At 45.7% G+C, this 25,182-nt stretch overlaps 1 protein-coding gene across 1 annotated transcript in view; it reads right to left on the bottom strand.

Annotated features, from left to right (window-relative positions):
* ABHD17C (abhydrolase domain containing 17C, depalmitoylase) overlaps positions 1–25,182 on the bottom strand; it is a 133,820-nt gene that overhangs the window by 5,751 nt on the left and 102,887 nt on the right. The window contains exon 2 of the mRNA XM_085644717.1: positions 4,779–4,958. Within this exon, the coding sequence (XP_085500843.1) occupies positions 4,779–4,958 (180 nt within the window). The remainder of the gene's footprint in view (positions 1–4,778; positions 4,959–25,182) is intronic.

The raw sequence follows: 25,182 nt of genomic DNA, 5'->3' as shown, positions 1-25,182 counted from the left end.
GACCCGGATTTTTTTGTCAGGTCTTCTGGGTTCACATATAACATTTTGGGTGCACTTTAAAGGTAGGCTGCCAAAACAATTCTTGTGTATCCCATGCCTGGTTGCTGAAAACTCAGCTTGGTTCTACCAGGCTTCTATCTCGGAGGTTGTTGTGGGAACAAGAACTGCCTCAAACTAGTTTTTAGAGTTAGAAGTGGGAGGTCACTCGGATTAATGTAGTACCCTGCCAACACATACCCCCAGCCCTCAGAGTTCAAGTTGAGTGTGGCCGAAAACTTTGCTCATCTTGAAAATCCCCAAAGACGGTAGGATGAGCCCCGGGAGTCTTTACCCCATTGGTTAGGGTGTTCCCAGTGGTTAGTTCTACCCACTAGCTTGTGCTAGTCTTAAATGTGGCATCTCCAGACATACACTTCAGAACACTCCTGGAACCTATGGAAGATCAGAAGAGGACTGAACCTGATGAGACCATAGAAGAGTCCAGCAGAGTGGACCTGCCCTCCATCTTGTACCATGGACAAAAAAAGTGGACTCCAATGGTCATAAGGCTGACACCCTGTTAAAGCTACAGGGACACAACAAGCTAAGAGAGTCCTTTTACTACAACTGTCCAGCTGACCACTGGCAACAAGACCTGGACTGGACCCTCCTGCTGGCCTCTGTCTGATACCCTTTGAGTAGCTAAGTGCCTTCCCTGACTTCCTGGGGGGCTTTCGAAGTGTACTCCTGTGGTGAATTGGTACATCAAGGACTAAAGTCCGAAGGTAAAATCTCTGACATAGAAAAGCCTTGTTAGTGTATCCTAAACACACTGCATTGGGGTCAGTATCAAATTGTGTCTAGGTCCAGTTCTACCACAACTATTGCCCATCATTGGCACTTTGAGCTTCTTCTCCCTATTTCTACTTAAAACCGTAAAAATTGATACCTTCCGGTCCCCTGATTGGATTGGTCATTGGGTTTATTAAACTTTACTCAATTTTCTAATTTGTTTTAGCATTTTTATTGTTTTGTATTTAGACATTATTACTGTTTTCGTACTGCACAAACACCTTACACATTAACTCTAAGTTAAGCCTGTCTGTTCTGTGCCATAGCTACCAGGGGCTTACCTCAGGCTTATTTATGGACTTTAGTGCTTCGACTTGACAAGGATTTAGATCGAGGATTGGTACTTAACTCCCTCAACTATTAATCCAATTGCTTACACCATACCATGGTAGACTCAAAGTGTAAGGATAATCCAGCACCAGAATCACCAAGGAAGCAAGAAAAACTCAGGACGAGAATCGCCACAAGGCAATGAGATCTCAGCATCAGAAACAGCACAAAGCAAGGAAAACTGGGGTGCAGAATCAGGGTGAAGCAAGGAAACTGCAACAAACAACTAAAGATCAAAACACTTCCAGGGAGATAAAAATAGCACAGACCAATAAAAGAGTGACCAAATCCTGGCACAGGGCTGCAGAAGAGGTACAGACTCTGCACAATACCTCAAGAGAGCACGTAAAACATACATAAGAATCACCAAAGCATTGCGAAAGTCAATAAAATGATGAACAAATTCCGTGTTCACTTGCGAAAACAGCCTTTTCAACACAAAACCCTCAGGCAGAGAAAGTGGAAAGAGCACCAGCACACTCCCACCAGACAGCAGCCTAGGTTATGGAAACGAAACAGGCAGCCTCGTTATTTCACAAAGAAAACAACTGAGATCTCCTAGGTTGTTTTTGTGGGGTGCAACACACAACATATTTAAGTGTACTGATTTTTGTAGCACTGGTTTCCTTGTATGGTGACAAATACTCCCCCCTCAGACAGGTGTGGGTTTGGCATCAGCACGTACTGGAGCTGGAACACATTTCTGGCTCAGTGTGCAGTGTAATTCAGGGAAATACTGAATCCTCTTCGTAAATACACTTAGTGCCCTTACCTGGAAACCATACAAAACCACTTCAGCTTAGAAACAACAAGTACCCAGCAGGCTGGGTGCCAAACGTTGATAGTTTATTTGCACACGTGAACCTCTGGCAGCAGGACATAAGCAATCTGACCACTGTAGAAGCCAAATCCGTCTAAAATAGCTAGCTGAGTACATAAACTCTGCCTCCTTGGGAGGAAAAGACAGAAATCAACTGTGCCGCTCAATGAGTCAAGCCCAAAAATGATATTCTTCTAAGAAGTGTCCTACACATACTCTGGGGCAACAGTGACTAGTGTGGTGGCAAGGTAATGTATTAGCAGGTGTGAGATCATCCTCCCCGAGTCCTCTATGGGTCCATCAAAAGTAGAAGCTTTAACAAGAGTTCCTATCAGGAAAAAATGATCTTTAATAAGTAGGAGCGTGGGCCAAGGTTTGGACAGATGTACTCCTGGCAGTGAAGCAGAATCCCCCCAATACCCTAAGTTTCACCCATCAGGGTTGGTGGTCATAACAGCAGTAACCTGCAGTGCACCACCCACTTAGTGTCAACAGAGAAATCTGTGGTTTCCGGTGACTACTCTATCCTTTGTGCATCATGGCTGGTGAGAATGGATTATGGCACAGATGGCTCCAAGAAACCTGACCACTGATGGTTTAAACCCAGAGACAGATTTTGGACGGCCCAGTCCTAGTAGGTGTCCCACAGAAGGATAACTTCATTTCCTCCTGCGACCAATGTTGCGCCTGGTAGATCTGCCTGTTTGTCTGTTTTGAAGCAGGACCAAGACTAATTTGCATATGGTTGTTGCGGCTATGTAGCAGAACAGATGTTGGATAAAAGTGCGCCCCAGAGTAAATATCAGAGGCGGATAATAATGGACTATATTTTTTTGTTTTTCCTTTTTTTTGTCCCCCTCACTTTCCAACTTTTGTTCACGTTCTGTCCTTTCACCTTAATCTCCCCACTGCACTGACTGACTCTGCCAGCCCACCTACCTCTACCTCAATTACATTTCCCCAATGCCTCAACTCACCCATGCACATTCTTCGCCCTGACCACACCATCTCTTCTCCATCTTACTTACTTACTTCTTATCCCATCTGACCTCCCTTTCGCTTACTCATCACCTTCCCCCTTCACCCCCTTCACCCCCACACAACATATCACTCCCTCAGCATCCCCGATACCACCAGACCCTACCTCGCATCACCTGCTCAACACTGCCTTGCTCACTCACTCTCCCTAAAGCCACCCACTTCCTCTTGTAGTCTTCCTCCGGACAGGTCTGCACCTCTGCCTCCCCTGATTCAGACTTCCCCACGACATATCTTATACATTACCTCTCCTGCCGTACATTGGGCCTTGTCTCTCACTATGCCTTGCCCTTGTTCACACCATCTTCTCCCATAGTGTTTTCTTGCACTACCCTTACTTCCCCCAACCATGTATTTTGACTTTATTACTGTTTAAGTACTGCATAAATACTTAACACGTAACCTGTAAGTTAAGCCTGTCTGCTCTGTGCCATAGCTACCAGGGGTTGACCGAAGTCTTATTTATGGACTTCAGTGATTCACTTTGACAAGGATTGAGATTATTACTGGTTCTCTTGCACTACCTCTACTTCCCCATACCATGTATTTTGACTTTATTACTGTTTTAGTACTGCATACATACTTTACACGTTACCTCCAAGTTAAGCCTGTCTGCCCTTTGCCTTCCCGGACCCTGATTTTACCTTCTCTTGTGTATTACTGACTTCCTTTTGCTCCGCTCAGTCTTCTTTCAAACACATACTTTGTTCGCCTTGTCTCCTGTTACTCTGCTTCCCCCTTGCACCTGACACAGTCTGCTGTCCAGAAGTATCCACTCACTAACTTCGATTCCCTTGCCACCCCTCTCAAGGATTGGTTATTCATTGCCTCTCCTTACAATCCTTGCCCCTTTTTGGGGTTGAGCCTACTAGACAGCGTATGAGCTGTCTGATACAAGTCATATTGTGGCATACCATGAACACAGAGAGGACTGCAGCCCACCCATTGTTTAATTTCCTTGTCACTTACATTTGCCTTCGTCTTATTCTTGTCCCAACATCTAAACCATATGTTTGTCCCTACCAGGGAGCAGTGCCCTTTTACAATGTGTATGTTTGTCTGGTGGTCAATGTTTGGAAACTACTTTTTCTTTCTGTTGAGGCAGAGTGCATGTATTCTCGAGCTGTCTCCTTCGTTTACTTCTCTCCCCCTCGTGCTGTTGCTTGTCCCCATCTGCTTCTCCCCACAATTCCCTGTTGTATTTGCCCAATGTGATTCTGTGGGTTCCATCCACCCCTTCTCTTTCCATACTCCCCTTCCTTCCTGTGTTTCTTCTGCATCACACGTCCTCCCAGTGTTGCCTCTGTGTCACTCAGCCCTCCCCCATGTTACTTCCCCTCCCCTGCCTCCTTTCAAAAGACTTTAAAAAAAAAAAAAACACTCTTCCACGTTTTGTTTTTAGTTACCAATACAACTTAGATCGGTAAACAAAAAAAAATTTTTTTTTAATTGGCCTCATTTTGTAGCTACGTGTGGCTGCATAAAAGTTTTTTTTTTTTTTTTTTTTAAATCTATTGTATCCACGCTGCACCATGGCCAAAAAACATTGGCAAAGCCAATAGGTCACAAAAGCGAGACCTATTGGCTTTGCCAATGCTGGTTTCTCACTGCCTACCACTAACGACTTCTCTCATTAGGCCCTTTCCAGTTATGCTCACTTTTAATTTCATCTTCATTGGTAACTGCCCATTCCATTCTCTTAAGCTAATGGGAATGTCCAAGTGGAGAGGAAGCGGCATCTCAATTGAAATTCCCTTACCTGGGGAATGCGTCAAAGCAGTAGGTTTTCCTCGTGTCTGGAAAGGCGACCCGTAAGCCAGACATAAGCGGTGAATGAAGTATGACGGCAGCACACTCGTGTCGTGAGGCGAGGTCTACTGTGGGCACCGTTCCAATACTCTGGCCATAGAGGATGATGTTTTCAGGGCTAACCCCATACCTGGAAAGATGAAAGATAAGCAGCATTCAGTGCATCTGACATTACAATACAGGTGCTCAAAAGAGCCAGCAAGACCATCAGCGATATCCAGACATGCCAATCTTAACATAAATGGCACCATGTGATCAAATGGAGAATGGGGCATGGCCTTGGCAAGGGAGATGGAACAAAGCGAGTTGGGTATTGAATGCCCTGCTCTTCCTAAACAGCCCGCACCTGAACACCTCTCCACAGCAAATACTCCTCATTTGGAGCCCTCTATGTTCTGGGGAGGTTTTAAATCAAGCCCCTCTGAGCAAATAATGTTCTCCTGTGTTAGAAACGTATTCTATAAAGGGTTGCCAGCTCACCATGTGATAGTGCCTCTTCATTGGATCCCTGCATGATGAGGTGTGAAACCGTATATCACAAGGCAGCACATAGTGAGGTGGCAGGCCGCAATATGCATGCATGGTCAACTGGTCCAAAGTAAAGACTCTAAGCAGTTAAATCAAGCGGAACTATCAGAGCCATCCTATAAAGTGTTCGGACAGCGACACTAGAGTTGAACAAAATACCGTACATAATGGCCAGATACTGTAACCATCAACATGCTCCTCATGTCAATGGACACATCCTATGGACTATTTCTCCTGAAGGCACAATGCAGACAAAGAATATTTACCTTTGTAGATATGATCCTGTGTTGCAGATTTTACCAAAGGTATTACCCCTGAAGGTAATACATCAAAGAGCATCCTTTATTAAACAACAGAACCAATGCACACAAAAGCATTCCAAACCATAGGCTCCTCGACCAGAGCTCTACATTATTGCATCTCAAAGGTCTGTGGATTGACCAGCACCTAGAGTGTATGTTTTAATGACATGCAGATTACTTAACCTTCCATCCTTGGGGTACAGTTACAACTCGTAGTAAGCAGTCAGATGTATATTACATATAAATTAGGTCAGACTGTCTTGCACAGAAACAGTGATAGAACAACACTCCAAAACACGGCAAAGAGTCTAACCAAATCATGAAACTCACCATGTCCCTAGAAATCTGTTAAAACTCCCCCTAATCTAGAACCAACTAGATGAGGATGATGAAAATTCTCTGGTCGAGAAAGCAAGAGATGTTTAAATGAAGCATTACATGTAATAAAGAATCAAGATCAACAATGAAGAAGACCCGCTAAAAACAAGCAAACAAAATGAATCATGAGAACATGAAGAAAAAGATTTGAAAATGGAGCCAGAGAAATCCAGACATGTCAAGATGTAACAAGGTAAATTGAGAGGAGAATTAACAAGAGCAGATAGCTGGCAGCTAGAGATGTCAAGATTAAGTAAACGTTATGACATGTAAAGCATGAGATTTCAAAAAACAGAAAACATGAAAATGACACCAGAAACATCAGGACGAAGCAACAGCTACAGTGCCAAAGTAAGGGATGCCAACGTTAAGGAAGTAAGCAAGTGATGTCAAGAAAATGTGAAACATCAAGGACAAGAGACATGGACACATGAAGCAAACAATACTGAAGTGAAGTGAAACACATCAAGGTAAAGGAAGAGATATCAAAATGAAGGATGATATTAGATTAAACAAGAAACCTCGAGATTAAACAAAGGAATGTCAAAGGCTGTGCAATTCACCGGTATAAATCTTAGCTAAACTTAACAGTGGAAGAAGCAGCCGAGCTCCCAGCAGGCCATGTTTACGCTCCAACTATTAACATCAATTACAATGTTCTCTTACTTCTTGCATTACAGGATGATGATATTATTAAGTCTTGTATAATGGGTAGCTCCCAAGTAGGGTTTCCTGGCGCTTTAGCAACAGGTAGGGGCCAGCAGGTTAAAATGAGATTAGAACAACCAGGATTTCAGGTTCTTGCGACAGAAGAATATCTTAGTCCTGACAATGTAGAGCATTTTGGGGCACAGCTGACGCCGATCTGGCCTCGAGTGACAGTGTTAATTTACTTTTAAGCCAGGTTCGAGCCTTTTCAGGCCTCAGTCTTTCCTTTTAAAACGAGAAATTAAAGGTTTAAATGACGTAGTTAGGTGCTGAAACAAGTATGAACTCGAAATTGGCTTAAAATGTATTCAGCTAAGCAATGGGTTAAAAACATACCGTGAAGTTCCAGGACAGATAAGGGTGGGTAGGTAATTAAATGGTAGTTGGAAAGCCTTCAGCCATTCGTGAGTGGGTTTCCATGCAGGGCCTCATTTCCCCTTGTGGTGGGTGGTCCCAAGTCGGGATGTGGGTTGGAGGGGAAAACGTGCAGCGAGCAAAGAATGCATATAAGGGTTTGTTCATCGCATTGTTAATGATTTGGTAAGAGAAAATAGGCCAGGGAATGTTGGAAGAGCAAAGCATAGTTTGTGGACATTCTGAGCTTTGCATATGTGTGAGTTTCCATCTAGGCGGAGGGGTGAAGGCTGGTGGGTAGGGTAGAATATTATGGATTAGTTAAAGGAGAGTTAATTAGTGTTATGTTATGTTAAATGAAGCTTGTAAAGCGCACTGACACCAATGGTTTCCTGGCGCTAATGACAGAAGAGTGAGAGCAGCGGCAGAGTGACAGACAGCAATAGGCAGGTTAGCAAGGAGGGGGGAAGAGGGAAGTCTTTAACAGTTTTCTGAAGTCGAGGAGGGAGGGACTAGATTTGATGGGGAGAGATAATGAATTCCAGAGGGAAGGGGCCAGAAGGGCGAAGGAGCGGGCACCGAACTTTTTAGTTTTGACTCTGGGAACAGTCAGTAAGTGGAGGTGGGCAGAACGTAGATTACGTGAAGGCTGGTATGCCGTGACTGAGGATTGCAAGAAGGCAGGGCTAGTGAAGTGCTTTGTAGATGATGCACGCCATCTTGAAGGCTGCCCTTTGGCCGATTGGCAGCCAGTGGAGTCGCTGTAGTAGTGGTTTAGCCGACTGCCACCTGGGGATTTTATAGATAAGACGGGCCGCCTGGTTCTGGACAACCTGAAGGCGATGCAAAAGACACTGAGGAAGACCATGATAGATGGAGTTGGAAAAATCCAGGCGGGACAGGACCAGGGAGATGACGACCTGGATTAATGCAGGGGAAGAAAGTAGGTGGCTGATCTTACGGATCTTCCTGAGCTGGTACATAGAGGAGGAAATGACAGCCCCCACTTGGGCTTTTAGAGAAAGTTCGGCATCGATTATCACGCCGAGACTTTTCACTGTTTTCAGCGGGACCGGAAGAGGGCCCAATTCAGTGGGCCAGAACTGAGGGCCCCAGTGACCAGGACTGGAACCAGGGAGAAGTAGTTCAGTCTTCCCCGGGTTCAGCTTTAATTGATTAATATTCATCCATTCCAAAATGTGGATCATGACAGACTAGAAGGTAGTAACAGCATTAGGGGAGTTCAGTGGGAAGATGATTTGCAGGTCGTCGGCGTAGTTGTACACCGTGATATCCCAGTTCCTGAGTGACTGAATGAGTGGGCGAAGGTAAAGGTTGAACAGCAACGGCGAAATGGAGGAGCCTTGGGGGACTCCACAAGTAGTTGCAGTTCTCCCGGCTGTGTAAGGGCCTAGGCGTACGGCCTGAGTTCTGCCGGTTAAAAAGGACATGATCCAATTAAGGGCGGTGCCCTGGATGCCCGCCTGTGCAACACGGCGGAGGAGGATGTTATGGTCCACCGTGTCAAACGCGGCGGACAAGTCCAGGAGCACCAAGGCTTGAGGAGAACCAGCGTCCGCATTACTTCTTAGAGTATTCAAGACTGCGAGAATGACCGCCTCGGTCGAATGGGCGGGTCTGAATCCAGCTTGATTGGGCTCAAGGAAGCCAGAGGACTCAATAAAGTGTGACAGAAGTGGAGTAACGTGGGCCTCCAATAACTTTGAGAGGTAGGGGAGGAGGGAAATGGGACGATAATTAGAGAGTTCTCCCGGATCTGCTCCAGGTTTTTTTAAAAGGGGCACCAAGATTGCCTCCTTAAAAGATGCAGGGACAGAGCCGCTGTTGAGGGAGCTGTTCAACAAAGGGAGGATGTGATCTGGTAATTTAAGACAGATGTCTCGCATGACTGAGGGTGGACAACAATCACTAGGAGAGCCAGATTTGACTCTAGTAGCGAGTCGAGCCAATGAGTCAGCGTTAAGAGCAGGAAGCGTCGTGATGACCGAGTGGTTATCAGGCATGGAAACCTGGAGGGATGGCTGGGGAGGAGAGTGGATTGAGTCTTTGATTTTTTTAATCTTTTCGATAAAGAAAAGATTGAGGGCATCACAAGTTTCTTGAGAAGGGGTCTGAGCAGGAAGGGTTCTGTCATCGGTGGTAAGCTCATTCATAATTTTGAACACTTCCTTGGATTTGTTAGCTGCAGAGGAGAGCCTGTCCGAGAAGTGGACTGATTTGGCTAAAGTAATGGCTGCTTTGTATTCTCTACGAGCACTAAGGTAGAGTAATCTAGCTGCGTCGGAGTAAGTTTGCCTCCAGATACGTTCCTGTTGGCGTACTTTTAGTTTATGTAATTTAAGGTCGTGCGTATACCATCTATGAGAGGAGGCATGCTTAGTGGGGGGGAATCGCGTCAGCGGAGCGAATAGATCGCTGGCCGACTTCAGCCAATTAGTGATGTTGTTGTCTAATGTGTCGATATCATGGCAGGCTGTAAGATCCCAGACTGGGCTGGTGTCTGCTAGGGTCGTGAGAAAGGCCTGGGAGTCCAGTGTGCTCCATTTTCGAGAGAGCCCGCCAGCCATACGAGGGGCCGGGAGACTGCCAGGGAGGGTAATAATCGTGTCGACTAAGGAGTGGTCTGACCAGACAACGGGAGAAACAATAGGCTGAGACAGCACTAGGTTGTGTGACCAAATCTGGTCCAGGATGTGGCCTTTAAGATGGGTAGGGCAAAGGATCTGTTGCGTCAGGTTCAGACTATGAAGCATTTCAAACAGTTCAGAGGCGTGAGAGCCGGCATTAGGGTTGTTGTACCAGTAATTGAGGTCGCCAACAAGTGCGAAGCTAGCATGATGTGTCAAGATGGAGGACAGATGTTTGCTCAGCATAGTGGCAAAGGTGCTCATGGGGTGTGGTGGCCGGTAAAGGAGGAGCAATGTGAGGGCACCTGAGTCAGTTCCCATGCTGAGTAGCAGATTATCCACCTCCGGTATGGGGAGGGAGGAGGAGGAGAGAGCGTTGAGGCGTTTAGATATGATGGCGGCTACTCCACCACCCGAGCGGTCTCCCAGTCGGTCCGCGTGAAGAATATAATAATCTGGGGGGAGAGCCGCAAGGATATCAGGAAGTGACTCGGCAGTGAGCCAGGTTTCCGTCAGAAGGAGAATGTCCGGCTTTTCATTGGTGAGCAGGATGAAGATGTCAGACTGATGGCTCACCAGGGACCGAGTATTCAAATATAATACCCTGAGGGAGGTCACGCTATGGTTGGCGTGAGCAGGGGGCTTTGTCTCAGCGCAGTTGGAAAGAGCTAGGCAATTGATGCCCACAGTGTTCAGACGCCTAACAATAGTAGGACTTAGGGTAAGAGAGGGTCGCTGTAGTGCTCTAAGAGCGTCCGGGGTATAAGTGATGACATGGGCAGCATGGCCGGCCCCTGGGCCCGGTCTGGCGCAGACGGGCTTGCCTTCGGCGCGCCGTCGGCGCGCCCGCTGCGCGCGTCCGCTGTGCGGTCGCCTAATCATCAGTATAAGTAGAGGAGTTAATTTCGAACTCCTCCCCTTCCTCCCACCCGGAAATACGTCAGTCTGCTCGGCCGCGCCCTCCACACAATCGGCACAGGCCGTGATGGACCGGGGCGGGCGGAGCAGCTGCGTGGTGCGAGAAGCGTGGGAATGGGGAGAATGGCACAGATCTTCGCGGTAAGGAGCCGTATATTGTCACTGATTACATTGAGAGAGCTAACTTGCAGTTGAAAGCTAGTCATCCGCCCCCCAACACACAGTAAACACAGTAAAAGCGGCAAACAGGTAAAATGATTAAAACAGGTAGAATGGTTAAAAGCTTAAAATACCTCTGCTACGTGTGAGCGCTAACTCTAAAATCGAGTGTCTCTGCCCTCAAGCAAAAGTAACAGTGGTGCACAGATTAAAAGCGAAAGTAGAAGCGCTAGCACACACTCTCATTCAGCGTGTCAATGCGCGGTCGCCTAATCATCAGTATAAGTAGAGGAGTTAATTTCGAACTCCTCCCCTTCCTCCCACCCGGAAATACGTCAGTCTGCTCGGCCGCGCCCTCCACACAATCGGCACAGGCCGTGATGGACCGGGGCGGGCGGAGCAGCTGCGTGGTGCGAGAAGCGTGGGAATGGGGAGAATGGCACAGATCTTCGCGGTAAGGAGCCGTATATTGTCACTGATTACATTGAGAGAGCTAACTTGCAGTTAAAAGCTAGTCATCCGCCCCCCAACACACAGTAAGAGGAGAGGAGCTTAAGGAGTTAGGCGCATGAGGGCAACAGGAGCAGTGCTCCCTTCAGATTATGAACAATGGAGCACACCAGCTGGTTCAGATCACTGCGTGGAGGTACCTAAGTCGCTACGGATAGGAGGGAGCACATGGTAGGGTACCTCAGATACTAGGTTAAGTCCCTACAAGAACAAGTACAACAGCTAGGTCGTCGTGAGTACGCTGTTATTACTTATTGTGTTATGTCTGTATGACTGCTGATCCTTGGCCTATGGCCCCTGTCCGGTAGTTCAAGATCTTTGCCTTTTCTTTTCCATTACCGTGTATGAGGACATCATTCTATGCTCATTTTTATGCTAGTGTGCCTATATCACATGCATGTGTGCTATGGTTATTTATGACTGATATACAATACTGTGTCCTTGAAAAGAGGCATACAAGATGAACACAATAAACATATCCGTCCTCTAAACAAGTATATTTCCACCACGATTTTCACACCACTAGTCTTGCATGTAATGATCACGAGAGCACGTTCTCACACGTTTGTTTGTACGAGAACTAATTCAACAAGCATTGAAAATGCAATAGGCCTCGCCCTCGTTTAATATAAAGCAGTCCGGTTTGTAATCAGGTGGCTTTTTAGCTTTGCTTTTATTAGTGTTTTTCAAACTTTCATGTACATAACATGCATATGTATGCATTCCATTCGAAAACTTTATTTCGGCATACTGCCATAAAAGCACAATAAAAATATAAAAACATATGTAAAAACAATCACATTTTACAAAAAGCGGAATCTTCATCACAACACCCACAGATAAGATCATAAGAATAAAAAAAAAAACAAAGGACTCAGTTTGGCCATCATCTCAACATGCAAAAGTGCAACGAATAGCCATAGGTGCATCATCTCAAAATGCAAAGTACAAAAAAGTAACGATAAATGCATTCCAAAAAAAAAAAAAAAAAAAAAAAAGTGGTCTCAGCCTTTCTAAAAGTACAGGCAAATTGTGTGAAAATTGATTGGACAGGAGTTTGATCAATAGGCTATAGTTCATTACAAAACAGCTCAGACTATTAAGAGAGCCTTTTTAAGGATCGCGTTGCGAGTGCACCATATAGAGAACAAAAAGCGAGCCACAGAGAAAACAATGGGTAATTGAGTATCATATTTAAGAATTCTATAAACCTCATTGCACCTCCCAGAGCCCAGATTTTTGATAAGTTGCTTTAACCAACGGGATCTGGCTCGTTTGTATTCTTGGCAAAAAAATAGAACATGGGGAACTGTTACTATTGCGATATTGCACGCATGACAGATCTCTATACCAGAGTTTTCCCATTTCTTTGTAAAAGTGCGTAACGGAAGAACCCCATGTCTAAACTGTAAATAGAGTTTCTTAGCTAAAAAGTGCTGTATATCATCCAGAAGGAGTTTGATGGAATAGCTTTCCTTTACAGCTAGAAACTCAGAAGTTAATCGGCCCATAGTAGGGCTCCTAATAAGAGCCAAAAGCTTGTATTGTCTATAACTCATTGCCAATTCCTTCTTAGTAATCGACATGGAGCATTCACCTGGAGCACTCCAAAGAGTATATCTGCCAAGGGTCTTGCATGTATCTTTTACAAATCTAAGCCAGAGAATTTTTTGGGCTCCCGGTAGCCCCATCAATTCTTGTAGTTCCTCCCTAAAATGTATTAATTCTGGGGTGCTCCATAGGCGCAGCCAGTATAGTATTGGTCTTAGGGAGGCTTCCTCCGCAATGGGTCTTAGACCTAGATCCATACGTAATGGAACTAGGAGTACTAGATGGTAACATAATGAGTTGTCTGAGGCAACTATTTTCAATACAAGTTAGCCTATTTAATACACAGTGGCCCCATAGCTCTGCCCTGTACAAAGTAGCACTCCTTGCCTGTACTATGTATAATTCCAGGGCGGGGCTGACCACACGATTCGCAGCACTCCTGTAAAAATTTTGTATACCTCCTGCTACCTGAGTCAGTTTTAGACTGGCTTTAATAAGTTGTACGCCCCAATCCATTCTTTCGGTAAGTGTAATTCCCAAGTGATCAAAGGTATTAACCTTTTCTAAAGCTTGCCCATTTAGGCTGGGGTTTAGACGAGTGGTACTGCCTGTGTTAAAGGCCACATATTTAGTTTTTGGGAGATTAATCTCCAGGCCCCGATGCTTGCAGAAGACACCAAAGTTGTCCAATGTCCGCTGTATCCCCATAGGGGACTTGGCAAGCAATAAAGTGTCATCCGCAAACATCAGGGCCGGTATTTTTCTATTGGCCAACTTAGGGGCATCAATATTCTTCCCCGCATTAAGGGCGTCCACCAGGCCACTGATATATAGGGAAAAAAGAGTAGGCGCCGGGACAAAGCCCTGACGCACACCCCTCTCCACCGGGATAGGAGAGGTTAGTCCACCCACATTGCCATAACGGATTTGTGCAAAGTTGTTTAAATGCAAGTGTTGGATCAACTGGCAAAGATATTCTGGAGCTCCCATATCTAGGAGAGTTTTCCAGAGCTTATCCCGCGGTACAAGGTCGAACGCAGACTTCAGGTCTACAAAAATGAGGTATAAGCTGCCTAGTTCTATTTTTACTGTTTTCCAGTAAATCATTTGTAGCCTGAAGATCTGATCGATTGTCGACATTCGTTCCATGAAACCAACTTGGAGAGGGGTGACAACATTAAAATCTTCCATACAGGACAGTAGGCGCGCTAGAAGAACACAAGCAAATACTTTTTGGGACACATCTATTAAGTTAATGTGGCGATAATTAACAGGTAAAAGGGGTGAGCCTTTCTTAAAAATAGGTATTATTTCTGCCCCAGCCCACGAGTGTGGAATTGACATCCCTTGTAGAATTGCGTTAAACAAGACTAGCAAGTAAGGAGCCCATATAGACTGTTCGGAGCGTAAGAGATCGCCTGGAATCTTTTCTAGGCCTGGGGCCTTAGCCGGCGCTATCTTCCCTAATACCAATATAACCTCTTTCAAAGTTATCAGGAGATGGCCTGGAACACTGGAGGTCCTTTGCAGTTGATCGTATGTGTTGGTAGCTTCGCCCTCTCCAATTCCTACATATAGGGCTTCAAAATGGGCCATCCAGGCTCCCTCACTGATATTGGGTTCAAGGGCTGGTTTACCTTCTTTAGAGCCCTGATTGATAAGGTTCCAAAAGGTGCGCATATCATGAGTCTTTAGGGCAGTTCTAATTTCATCCCACATTTGGGAAGCCCACTCACTTTTGGCCTTTGCCAACTCTAGTTTATATTGAACCCTTTCTTCTCTGATCTTTGACCTCTCACTCTGATGGAATGAAGGAGGTTATTTCTGGCTTTACGACAGTTTGACTTGTACCAGCCGTGCTGTGGTTAGTCACACCCTTTACTTTCCTTTCTCTGTGGAAAAATACTGCCACAGAGTTGGTAAGATCTTGATGGTTGTTTTCCAGGACTTCAAGAAACTCCTTAATATCACCAGCTTGGCCGGCAACCTGTAAATACGGGATCATTTTCTGATATAGTGCTGCCAAGTTATCTTGGGATTTAACAAATTAACACCACCGGACTCTTCTACCCCCATTAACCTGTATCAGTCCATGGTCTTTATGTAAGCTATTTTCCTGCGCACTCTTTACAGAAGGCAATAACAATTCTAAAGAAAGGGCATTATGATCACTATCAATGCGAGGGATAATTTTAAAATCACACACTCTATTCCAAGAGCTTGTAGAGACCATTATATAATAATAAAAGAGGTATGCCCAGGTCTATTGAATGTGCAAACCCCTGGGTTATCTGATTTGGTCCTACCATTGCATGCTCTTAGGGAAACATTTAAAATAAGGGTGGTTAGTTGCAAGGCTAATGGGGTCCAAATGTCAACAGATGGTAAATTTGACTCGGGAATGGACCAATACCGGTCCTCCTCTTCAAATGTGCCCATGTCAAGTCCATTTAGGGGTTCAAAGTGGCAATTCATATCACCTCCCACAATCACCTGAATATCACCAGATATGGATAAAAGGAAAGAGGTTAGATCTTCTAAGGTGGGAGAAATATGTTCCCTACGAACTGGTCGAGAATAGACATTTATTAAGGCAAATGTTATCCCTTTATCAAAAATTAAAAAAATACATAAAATGTCCTGGGAATGTGTATCCACCTGCTTTACCTCGCATCCTAAATAAGTTTCCACCCAAGTACAGAACCCTCCAGATGGTCGACCCCTCCCCGGCTGTGTTGCTGGAATATAAAAGGTTTCATAGCCAGCTTTACAGGGTTCTAACCAGGCCCAAGTTTCCTGGAACAAACACAGGTCAACTGATTCGATTAATTCAATCCATTCTGGAATATCCATCTTGGGTGCAATCCCTGCGACATTCCAGGAGAGGAGCCGGAAAGGCGCAACACCTGTTCCTAGAGGTATATTAAGGGCATAAGAATCTAAAACCATAGAATCAACTAATTGCACCCTCCTGCCTAAAGGCAAACACACTACAGGAGAAGGGGGCATGGTTCAGGGCTCAACCCCTCATTTACCAAGTTCTTAATCTTAGGGGTCACAGACCTAGAGTCATCGCCCAAGTTATCTACTTTCAAGTCTTTGCATTCTTTTTTATGCATATGACATTGATATGATACATCAGCCCACCCCCTAAGTGGGGACTCTTCATGATTGACCAAATCTATATGCAACGACACCCAGGGGTTAAGTCAATCTACAGCATCCAGGGGTTCGAATCTATTAAAAACCAAAACATTATAGAAGGGTGTTGTACACAGAGGATTCTGCTGCGCTTGGTGATAAAAATTCCTCTGGGACCAGTTCTCTCTGTCCCGGGAACAACTATTTTTGCTTTCTCTAAACTGTGGAATATTTGGGGGATAAAAATAATCAAGTGGGAGAAGGCTAATACTGCCCCCTCCTTTGATGTTACTACTATTAATTAGTGAGTAGGCCGTGTACTCATTTCTAAAATTAATCACGACGCACTCTCCATTGATGTCTTTACGTCTTTGGCCCACCCAGTTCACCCTGCGTACCATAATAATTTCCCTGGCGTCCCTGATTTTATATTGTTTATTTAGCATTAGCCAATGTAGGGCTTTATTTCTTAGTTCAGAAAAAGATTCTCTGTGCCCTTTTTTTAGCTCCAGGACGCCTGCCAAAATTAGAGCAAGGGAAGCTGAGGCTGGTGGAAGATCTAAACAGGGTAATTGGGGGGGGGGATGGTTCAGAGGCACCCATATGAGACACAAACGTTTGTCTAGAATCAACTGGATTGTTGGCTTCAATACATACTATAGTTGGTCTATTTTCGTTAGCTCTTATCTGTGAGCATTGAGTATTGTTTTTGCTCAGCTAGGGCACCCTGAATTATTTTCTGCTCTGCAGAGATAGCTAAACTAATAGGGAGAGCATTAGTAGTCCCCCTTGGAGGGTTTGTTTCTCTATCCCTTCTACAGAGGTTATCTCTATCGACCCATTGTTCTACAATTTTGGCTAACTTTTCCACCCGATCCCAGATATTTTTAAGTTCTTCCCTAACAATAGGCCTCACATGAATTTGTATGTCCAATATAACGTCTGTAACCCACAATGGTCTATCCTGGGCTACATGGGTGGGGGAAGATTGTTCCAGATCACTCAAGTCTATTGTGGATTTTGATGGTTTGGTGATCTTGGTCTTTGATTTTGTCCGGGGTGCCACTTTCCTAGTTTTGGGACGGGCGCCTCTAATTGCCATCTCCTCCGAGGTTTCAGCTATACAGCCTGATGGTGGAATTGAAGAATTTAGAGAAATAGAATTTGCAGTAACAGAGAATAAAGTCTTTGTTGGAGCAAGGATAGGGGTAAGTGAAAGCCGTCTTTCAGTTAATTCAATTTCATTAGCAACGGCACCAATAGCTCTTTGAAGCATTTTATCAATTGCTGTTGGTTGAACCAGTGGCGGGACGGGGGCTGGAGCCTCTTGGGGTTTATCAATAATTACACGCCTGCCCATTGTTCATCAAACAGAGGTCCTCCTTTTAAATTTGAAATAAATATATCCAAGGAGCACCTACCTTGTGGCCAGATACAGTAGAAAATTAAAGAGGAATGGCCCAGCCCAGCCTCTGCCAATCACTGACGGGCAAGGACGGGCCTGTCCTTGGCCCGGGCACGGCCCGCGTGCGTCCCGCCCTGCGGGAGATGAAGGGCGCTCTTAAAGACACCTGGCGCCAAGCAATGACGCCAGGAGGAGTACGCCGTGGCCAGGGCAGCTGGGACTTGAAGTCTGGAGAAAAGTTCAAGCCGTTTCCCTCACGGCGTCTGTGGTGACCAGGTTCAGCAGTTCCCCTCACTGCAGGATCAAAGGACAGCAAACAGCCCCCTCACTGTGTCCAACAGCAAGAGACAGGTGAGCGGGTGCGTTATTTCCTTCCTGGTAGGAGGCCGATATAGCCGTCAGGAAATGCTATGCAAATAGGGAGATGGGGGATTTTCTTCCTGTGTCCACGCACCCCCAGCTCGCCGCTCGCTGCCCTCTCACGTCTCTCGGCCAGCAGTGCCGGATTGTAGGTCAGGAGAAACAATTTCTATCATGCGCGCAACAGTTTCCTTGGGTACACGTTCCAAATTAGTTCCTATGGACGGATATCATACCAGTCTCAAGAAACGAGAAAAATTCACCAAAAGGGGCCAAGGCACATGATATTGCCAACTCGCAACAAGTATGTATATGTATGCATGCATATATTTGTATTTATGAGAGGTAGCGTAGAGAGAGGTAGAGAGTGAGTAGTAGAGTGAGTAGAGGAGAGTAGTAGAGGAGAGTAGTAGAGGAGAGTAGTATTGTTTTGTATTTGTTTTAATTTGTTTTTTTTTCTTACCCCTGGTTTTAATTGGGAGCCCCTTACCTGCACTATAAAAGTTTGGTTTCCACCGCTGTTTGGCGGGCCCTTCTCACGGATACGCTGGGGTCTTTTTGGCGGCCATACTGGGTGCGTACTGGCTGTAGATCGGGACGCCTGGCGGCGCCATCTTGGAGTCTCGACGACGTTCTAGTCGTCATAAGGACGCTAGACGCCTACATAAGGGGGTCATGCTGACGCGCAGCGGTATCGCGCAGCGGGGTCGCCGGATTGCCGCCGGAGTTACGCCAGAGTTTAGCCCGTCTGCGCCCGTCCGCGCTGAGGCCGTGCTGCAGGCAGTGCCGCTAAGAGAGGATCGTCACTCAATGGGACAGGTGAAGTGTTCGTATACTCTGCAGGACATGCTTGCTCTAAAGCCTTCCTTATTGGCCTGCCATCACAGTTTTTCGGCCACTGGTCTTCTATGTTCTACTTCATGTCACATTTGTAAGGTGAGCTTGTTGCCCTCTGGTCCTAACAAGGATATTAACCACACTTCTTACGCTCTGCCCAATAGATTACCATTAGGAAATGGGTTCCTAATTAATGTCAGATCATTGATTAAAAACAATGTCGCTTTCTATGACTTTGTGACTGCTAGGAATCCTACATAGGTGTTCGGAACAGAAACGTGGGCCTCGGATTCTTCCTGATGACTTACTGATGGCTATTCCTGAAGGCTATGCACTCCATAGGTTTGATAGAACTAGAACTAGATGTAGAGGAGGCGGGTTGGCAATTCTTTACAAAAATTATTTTATCTGCAGTATCAAAGCCCTGTCCGAGCCTTCGGATTCTTTTGAAGCCCTGTATTTCTCCATTGCCTGTTCTCCAGCATTATCTTTTACAGGTATTCTTATATATAGACCCCCCGGACCTAGATCTAACTTTAGTGGCGAACTCTTTAGAATTTTAGAGACATATTTTGGTAAGCCTTCTCTTACTATACTGGGGGACTTAAATCTTCATTTAGATGACATGGGATCTAAGGATACACTGTCTTTGCTAGACTCGCTGGACGCATGTGGCCTTGTCCAACTGGTTAGTAGCCCAACTCATCATGCCGGCCACATTTTAGATGGGATATTTTCCAATGACCCGAGATTGTCGGTTGGTCCCCCTATACGTCTGGCCTGGTCTGACCATCTGGCAGTACCCTTAGAACTAGTATCCTCCCCTGGAAATGCGCCTAAGCGGAATGCCTGTAATAGACAACCCAAAAGGAGTATTAGGAACATAACCAATGAATCCCTTTCTCCTTTTATAGGTGTTAGGTCGTATTCTTCCTTTGGGGAAGTCAGGGAAGCAGCACAAGAACTTGCTAATTCCATTACTAGAGCGGTAGATGTGCTAGCCCCACCTCTCTTCGGTATTCAGCAAGGCGTAATCCCTCTGCTCCTTGGTTTTCTGAGCCATTAAGGCTCCTGAGGCAGAGCTGTAGGAGACAGGAGAGAAGATGGCGAAAACTATGGGACCCCATCGAAAGTGAGGCGCACAAGCGCCTGTTGCGAGAATATAAGGCTAGGATAATAAAGGAAAAGCAGGAGTTCTTTTCTAATCTTACCTCTTCCCTTACTTCATCTAGGGAATTGTTTAAAATTGTGGACTCCCTCTGCTCTCTACAAATGCCTGATCCAGCGGTAGGGTCTCAGGAGCTTTGTAACAAAATCTCAGACTTCTTTTATAACAAAATTGAGGACATTTATCTTTTCTTGGAAACTCAGAGGATTACTCTAGGTTCCCAGGCCCTGGGAAAACTGGACCAGAGATCCCTCTAAGATCCTCTCCTCTTTTCCGTTGCTTTCTCTTGAGGAGATGGATCTTCTGTTGAATGGAATAAAATCTGCCTCCCCTCTTGACCCCTGTCCTCTGAAAGTGCTGAAAGCATGTAGGGATACCTTATTACCCCCCTTGATGGAGGTGATGAATGGTGCCTTAACACAGGGTGTCTTTCCGCTGGCCTGGAAAAAGGCGATAGTGAAGCCCCTGCTTAAAAAGCCCACTCTGGACCCTGAAATGCTCAAGAACTTTCGCCCTATATCGCTGCTCCCTGCTCCAGCGAAAATGCTGGAATCTCACCTGAATTTCCACCTGTCGGCCTTTCTAGATGCTTCTGGATACTTGGATGATTCCCAGCATGGATTCAGGAGGTGCCATAGCACCGAATCGGCACTTACTATGGTGGCGAATAACATTCGAATGAAGGTGGATCAGGGGCAGACCACTCTCTTGGTCCTTTTGGATCTTACGGCAGCATTCGATACCCTCTCTCCCTCGACTTTAACATCACGTCTGAGGGAGTTAGGAGTAACGGGCACAGCCTTGAGTCTCCTGTCCTCTTTTTTAGATCAAAGAGAGAAGAGGGTCAAGCTTGGTGAGTTTCTATCCCTGGCTAAAGCCTTGCAATGCGGGGTTCCACAGGGGTCGGCCTTGAGCCCGACCCTGTTTAACATCTATGTGGCCCCTCTGGCAAAGCTTGTGAAATCGCAGGGGATGGAAGTGGTGTCATATGCCGATGACACCCAAATGATGGTGTCCCTGGCCCATTCGGATAATACATCAGCGATCAACTTTAGGAACTGCATGCAAGCAGTCTCCGAATGGATGATTCAAAACTCCCTGAAGTTGAACGGTGACAAAACCGAAGTCCTGATTTTTGGCAACAATCAGGACTGTTGGCCTAATGAGTGGTGGCCCCCTTCGTTGGGATCTTGCCCTATTCCATCCCACTCCGCCAGGAATTTGGGCGTTATATTTGACACCTCACTGTCCATGACTCTCCAGGTGAACAGAACGATAGCTACCTGCTGGGGGGTTATTAAGATTCTTAGGAGAATCGTTCACTATCTCTCCCCCCAGTCACGTATGCAAACGGTGGTTGCGTTGGTTGGGTCAAGATTGGACTACTGCAATACCTTGTATGCAGGCATTAATAGGGGCCTTATCTATCGCCTCCAGGTTGTACAAATTGCTGCAGCCAGATTTGTTCTGGCTGCACCTGCTGCCTCATCGGCCACCTTAGCCAGGAAAAGCCTGCATTGGCTCCCTATTCAGTACAGGATTTCTTTTAAACTGCTAATCCTGGTGTTTGGAGCTTTAAGGGCTGGACCCTCTAGCGCTTTGGGTTCTCTCTTAACCTGCTATATCCCTAGCAGGTGCCTTCGTTCTTCAGAGATGAACCTTTTAGTAGTTCCCCGTTTCAAGAAAGTCAGATGGGGAAGTAGGGCTTTCTCCAATGTGGCTCCCCGGCTGTGGAATGCTCTCCCTTTAGAGATTAAGGCCCAACCGTCAAGAACCCTCTTCAAAAAAGCACTCAAAACTTGGTATTTTAGTAAAGCCTATCAGTAAGCAATTTCTATTTTATTCATGATTTAATTAGTAATCTTTTTTAGGCGCCTTGACGCCCATCGGGCTAAGTAGCGCGTAATAAATCTGATTTCATTTCATTCATTTCATTTCGAGAGTAGTAGTGAGTAGTAGTGAGTAGTAGAGAGTGAGTACTAGTGAGTAGTAGAGAGTGAGTAGCAGAGAGTGAGTAATAGAGAGTAGTAGAGCGTGAGTAGCAGAGCGTGAGTAATAGAGAGTAGCAGAGCGTGAGTAGCAGAGCGTGAGTAGCAGAGCGTGAGTAGCAGAGCGTGAGTAGCAGAGCGTGAGTAGCAGAGCGTGAGTAGCAGAGCGTGAGTAGCAGAGAGTGAGTAGCAGAGAGTGAGTAGCAGAGAGTGAGTAGCAGAGAGTGAGTAGCAGAGAGTGAGTAGCAGAGAGTGAGTAGCAGAGAGTGAGTAGCAGAGAGTGAGTAGCAGAGAGTGAGTAGCAGAGAGTGAGTGGTATAGAGTAATAGAGTGAGTAGCAGAGAGTGAGAAGTAGATTGTAGTAGAGTGAGTAGTAGATTGTAGTAGATTGTAGTAGAGTGAGTAGTAGAGTGAGTAGCAGAGAGTAGTATAAAGTGAGACGTAGAGAGTAGTATAAGGTGAGTAGTAGAAAGTGAGTAGTAGAGAGTGAGTAGCAGAGAGTGAGTAGCAGAGAGTGAGTAGCAGAGAGTGAGTAGCAGCGAGTGAGTAGCAGCGAGTGAGTAGCAGAGAGTGAGTAGCAGAGAGTGAGTAGCAGAGAGCAGTATAAAGTGAGTAGCAGAGAGTGAGTAGAGAGTAGTAGAGAGTGAGTAGTAGAGAGTGAGTAGTAGCGAGTAATAGAGAGTGAGTAGTAGATTGTAGTAGAGTGAGTGAGTGAGTACTTTCTTGTATAGCGCATGGCTACCCTAGAGCATCCCAGCGCTGTAAGACCAGAGAACGTTAAAAGACATTATTGAAACAAAAATGTCTTTAGTCACTTCCTGAAAGCCAGATGATTAGATTCATGCCTGATGTTGTCGGGAAGTTTATTCCATCCTTTGGCCGCTTGGACAGAAAGCAGGCGGCCGCCCATCCGGGCCAACATCACCCTGGGAACTACAAGCAGATTTCGTTGGTTGGATCTAAGAGATCTAACCGATTGATGGCGACGAAACAGGGAGTCCAGAATGGACGGGCCAACATTGTGGATGGACTTATGTGCCAAACACATAGTCTTGAACACAATCCTTTCCTGAATTGGTAGCCAATGAAGCAACCGAATTGAGGCCTTCGCTGAACATCATTTGGGGACTTTCATAAGCAAGCGAGCTGCACAATTCTGCACAGATTGCAGAGTTTTTATGGTAGCTGCTAGTGCCCCCATATAAATAGCATTTGCATAGTCCAGTCGCGAAAGAATCAACGACTGGACCAATACGCGTCTGGCTTCAAATGGAAGAAGATCTAGGACTTTTTTTTAGAACTCGCATCAATCCATAGCAGGTCGCGGCGACCTTCTTAGCCTGATGTTGGAAATTCAGGGCGGAGTCCAGCCAGACCCCCAAGCTTTTTATTTTGGTCTTGGGCACCGGAGGAGGTCCCAGACAATGCGGTCACCAGGGGTCCAGGTTAATTGGGGCTTTGTAGCCACCCAGAGTGAGTAGTAGAGTGAGTCGTAGAGAGTAGTAGAAAGTGAGTAGTAGAAAGTGAGTAGTAGAAAGTGAGTAGTAGAAAGTGAGTAGAGTAGAGAGTGAGTAGAGCGTAGTAGAGAGTGAGTAGCAGAGAGTGAGTAGCAGAGAGTGAGTAGCAGAGAGTGAGTAGCAGAGAGTGAGTAGCAGAGAGTGAGTAGCAGAGAGTGAGTAGCAGAGAGTGAGTAGCAGAGAGTGAGTAGCAGAGAGTGAGTAGCAGAGAGTAATCGAGAGTGAGTAGTAGAGAGTAGTAGAGTGAGTAGTACAGATTAGTAGAGTGAGTAGTAGAGGAGAGTAGTAAAGAGTGAGTAGCGGAGAATAGTAAAGAGTGAGTAGCAGAGAGTGAGTAGTAAGTGAGTCGAGAGCGAGTAGTAGAGAGTGAGTAATAGAGAGTAGTAGAGAGTGAGTAGCAGAGTGTAGCAGAAAGTGAGCAGAGTAAGTAGTAGAGAGCGAGTAGTAGAGAGTGAGTAGCAGACAGTAGAGAGTAGTATAAAGTGAGTAGTATAGAGTAGTAGAGAGTGAGTAGCAGAGTAAGTAGTAGAGAGTAAGAGTGAGTAGTAGAGTGAGTACTAGAGAGTAGTAGTGAGAGAGTAGTAGAGGAGAGTAGTAAAGAGTGAGTAGTAAAGAGTGAGTAGTAAAGAGTGAGTAGTAGAGAGTAAGTAGTAGAGAGTAAGTAGTAGAGTAAGTAGCAGAGAGTAAGTAGCAGAGAGTAAGTAGCAGAGAGTGAGTAGCAGAGAGTGAGTAGCAGAGAGTGAGTAGCAGACAGTAGAGAGTAGTATAAAGTGAGTAGTATAGAGTAGTAGAGAGTGAGTAGCAGAGTAAGTAGTAGAGAGTAAGAGTGAGTAGTAGAGTGAGTACTAGAGAGTAGTAGTGAGAGAGTAGTAGAGGAGAGTAGTAAAGAGTGAGTAGTAAAGAGTGAGTAGTAAAGAGTGAGTAGTAGAGAGTAAGTAGTAGAGAGTAAGTAGTAGAGAGTAAGTAGTAGAGAGTAAGTAGTAGAGTAAGTAGCAGAGAGTAAGTAGCAGAGAGTAAGTAGCAGAGAGTGAGTAGCAGAGAGTGAGTAGCAGAGAGTGAGTAGCAGAGAGTGAGTAGCAGAGAGTGAGTAGCAGAGAGTGAGTAGCAGAGAGTGAGTAGCAGAGAGTGAGTAGCAGAGAGTGAGCAGCAGAGAGTGAGCAGCAGAGAGTGAGCAGTAGAGCGTGAGCAGTAGAGCGTGAGCAGTAGAGCGTGAGCAGTAGAGCGTGAGCAGTAGAGCGTGAGCAGTAGAGAGTGAGCAGTAGAGAGTGAGCAGTAGAGAGTGAGCAGTAGAGAGTGAGCAGTAGAGAGTGAGCAGTAGAGAGTGAGCAGTTGAGAGTGAGCAGTTGAGAGTGAGCAGTTGAGAGTGAGCAGTTGAGAGTGAGCAGTTGAGAGTGAGCAGTTGAGAGTGAGCAGTTGAGAGTGAGTAGTTGAGAGTGAGTAGTTGAGAGTGAGTAGTGAGTAGAGAGCAGTAGAGAGTAGTAGAGAGCTGCTACCGGGCAAAATGTCTTGTATGAGGCTAATATATAGGGTTGCATCAGCACCAGCATTGTTAATTTAGCATTATCTGATTCAAAACAAATATACAGGGTCACCTCAGCGCTCTCTGCTGTTGAACAAATGACTTTGTATGACCCAAATATGCAAGGTCACCCCTGTGCCTTCTGCTACCGCACAAAACGGCTTCTATGAGGCAAATATACGGGGTCACCTCAGCACTCTGTGCTCCAGAGCACACTGTGACTTCAACATTGTCTGATCTAAAATAAATGTACAGCGTCGCCTCAACGCTTTTTGCTACCAGAAAATACAATGTAAATCTTCTGAATTTATAATTATATATATATATTCACTTAAACAACCATAGGTTTCACACATGTTATAG

This window comes from Triturus cristatus, chromosome 3_1 (assembly GCF_964204655.1).
Source record: "Triturus cristatus chromosome 3_1, aTriCri1.1, whole genome shotgun sequence".
Classification (NCBI taxonomy): Eukaryota; Metazoa; Chordata; class Amphibia; order Caudata; family Salamandridae; genus Triturus; species Triturus cristatus.
The sequence above is the reverse complement of the archived record's forward strand: the minus strand, read 5'-3'. Positions and strand labels throughout refer to the sequence as shown.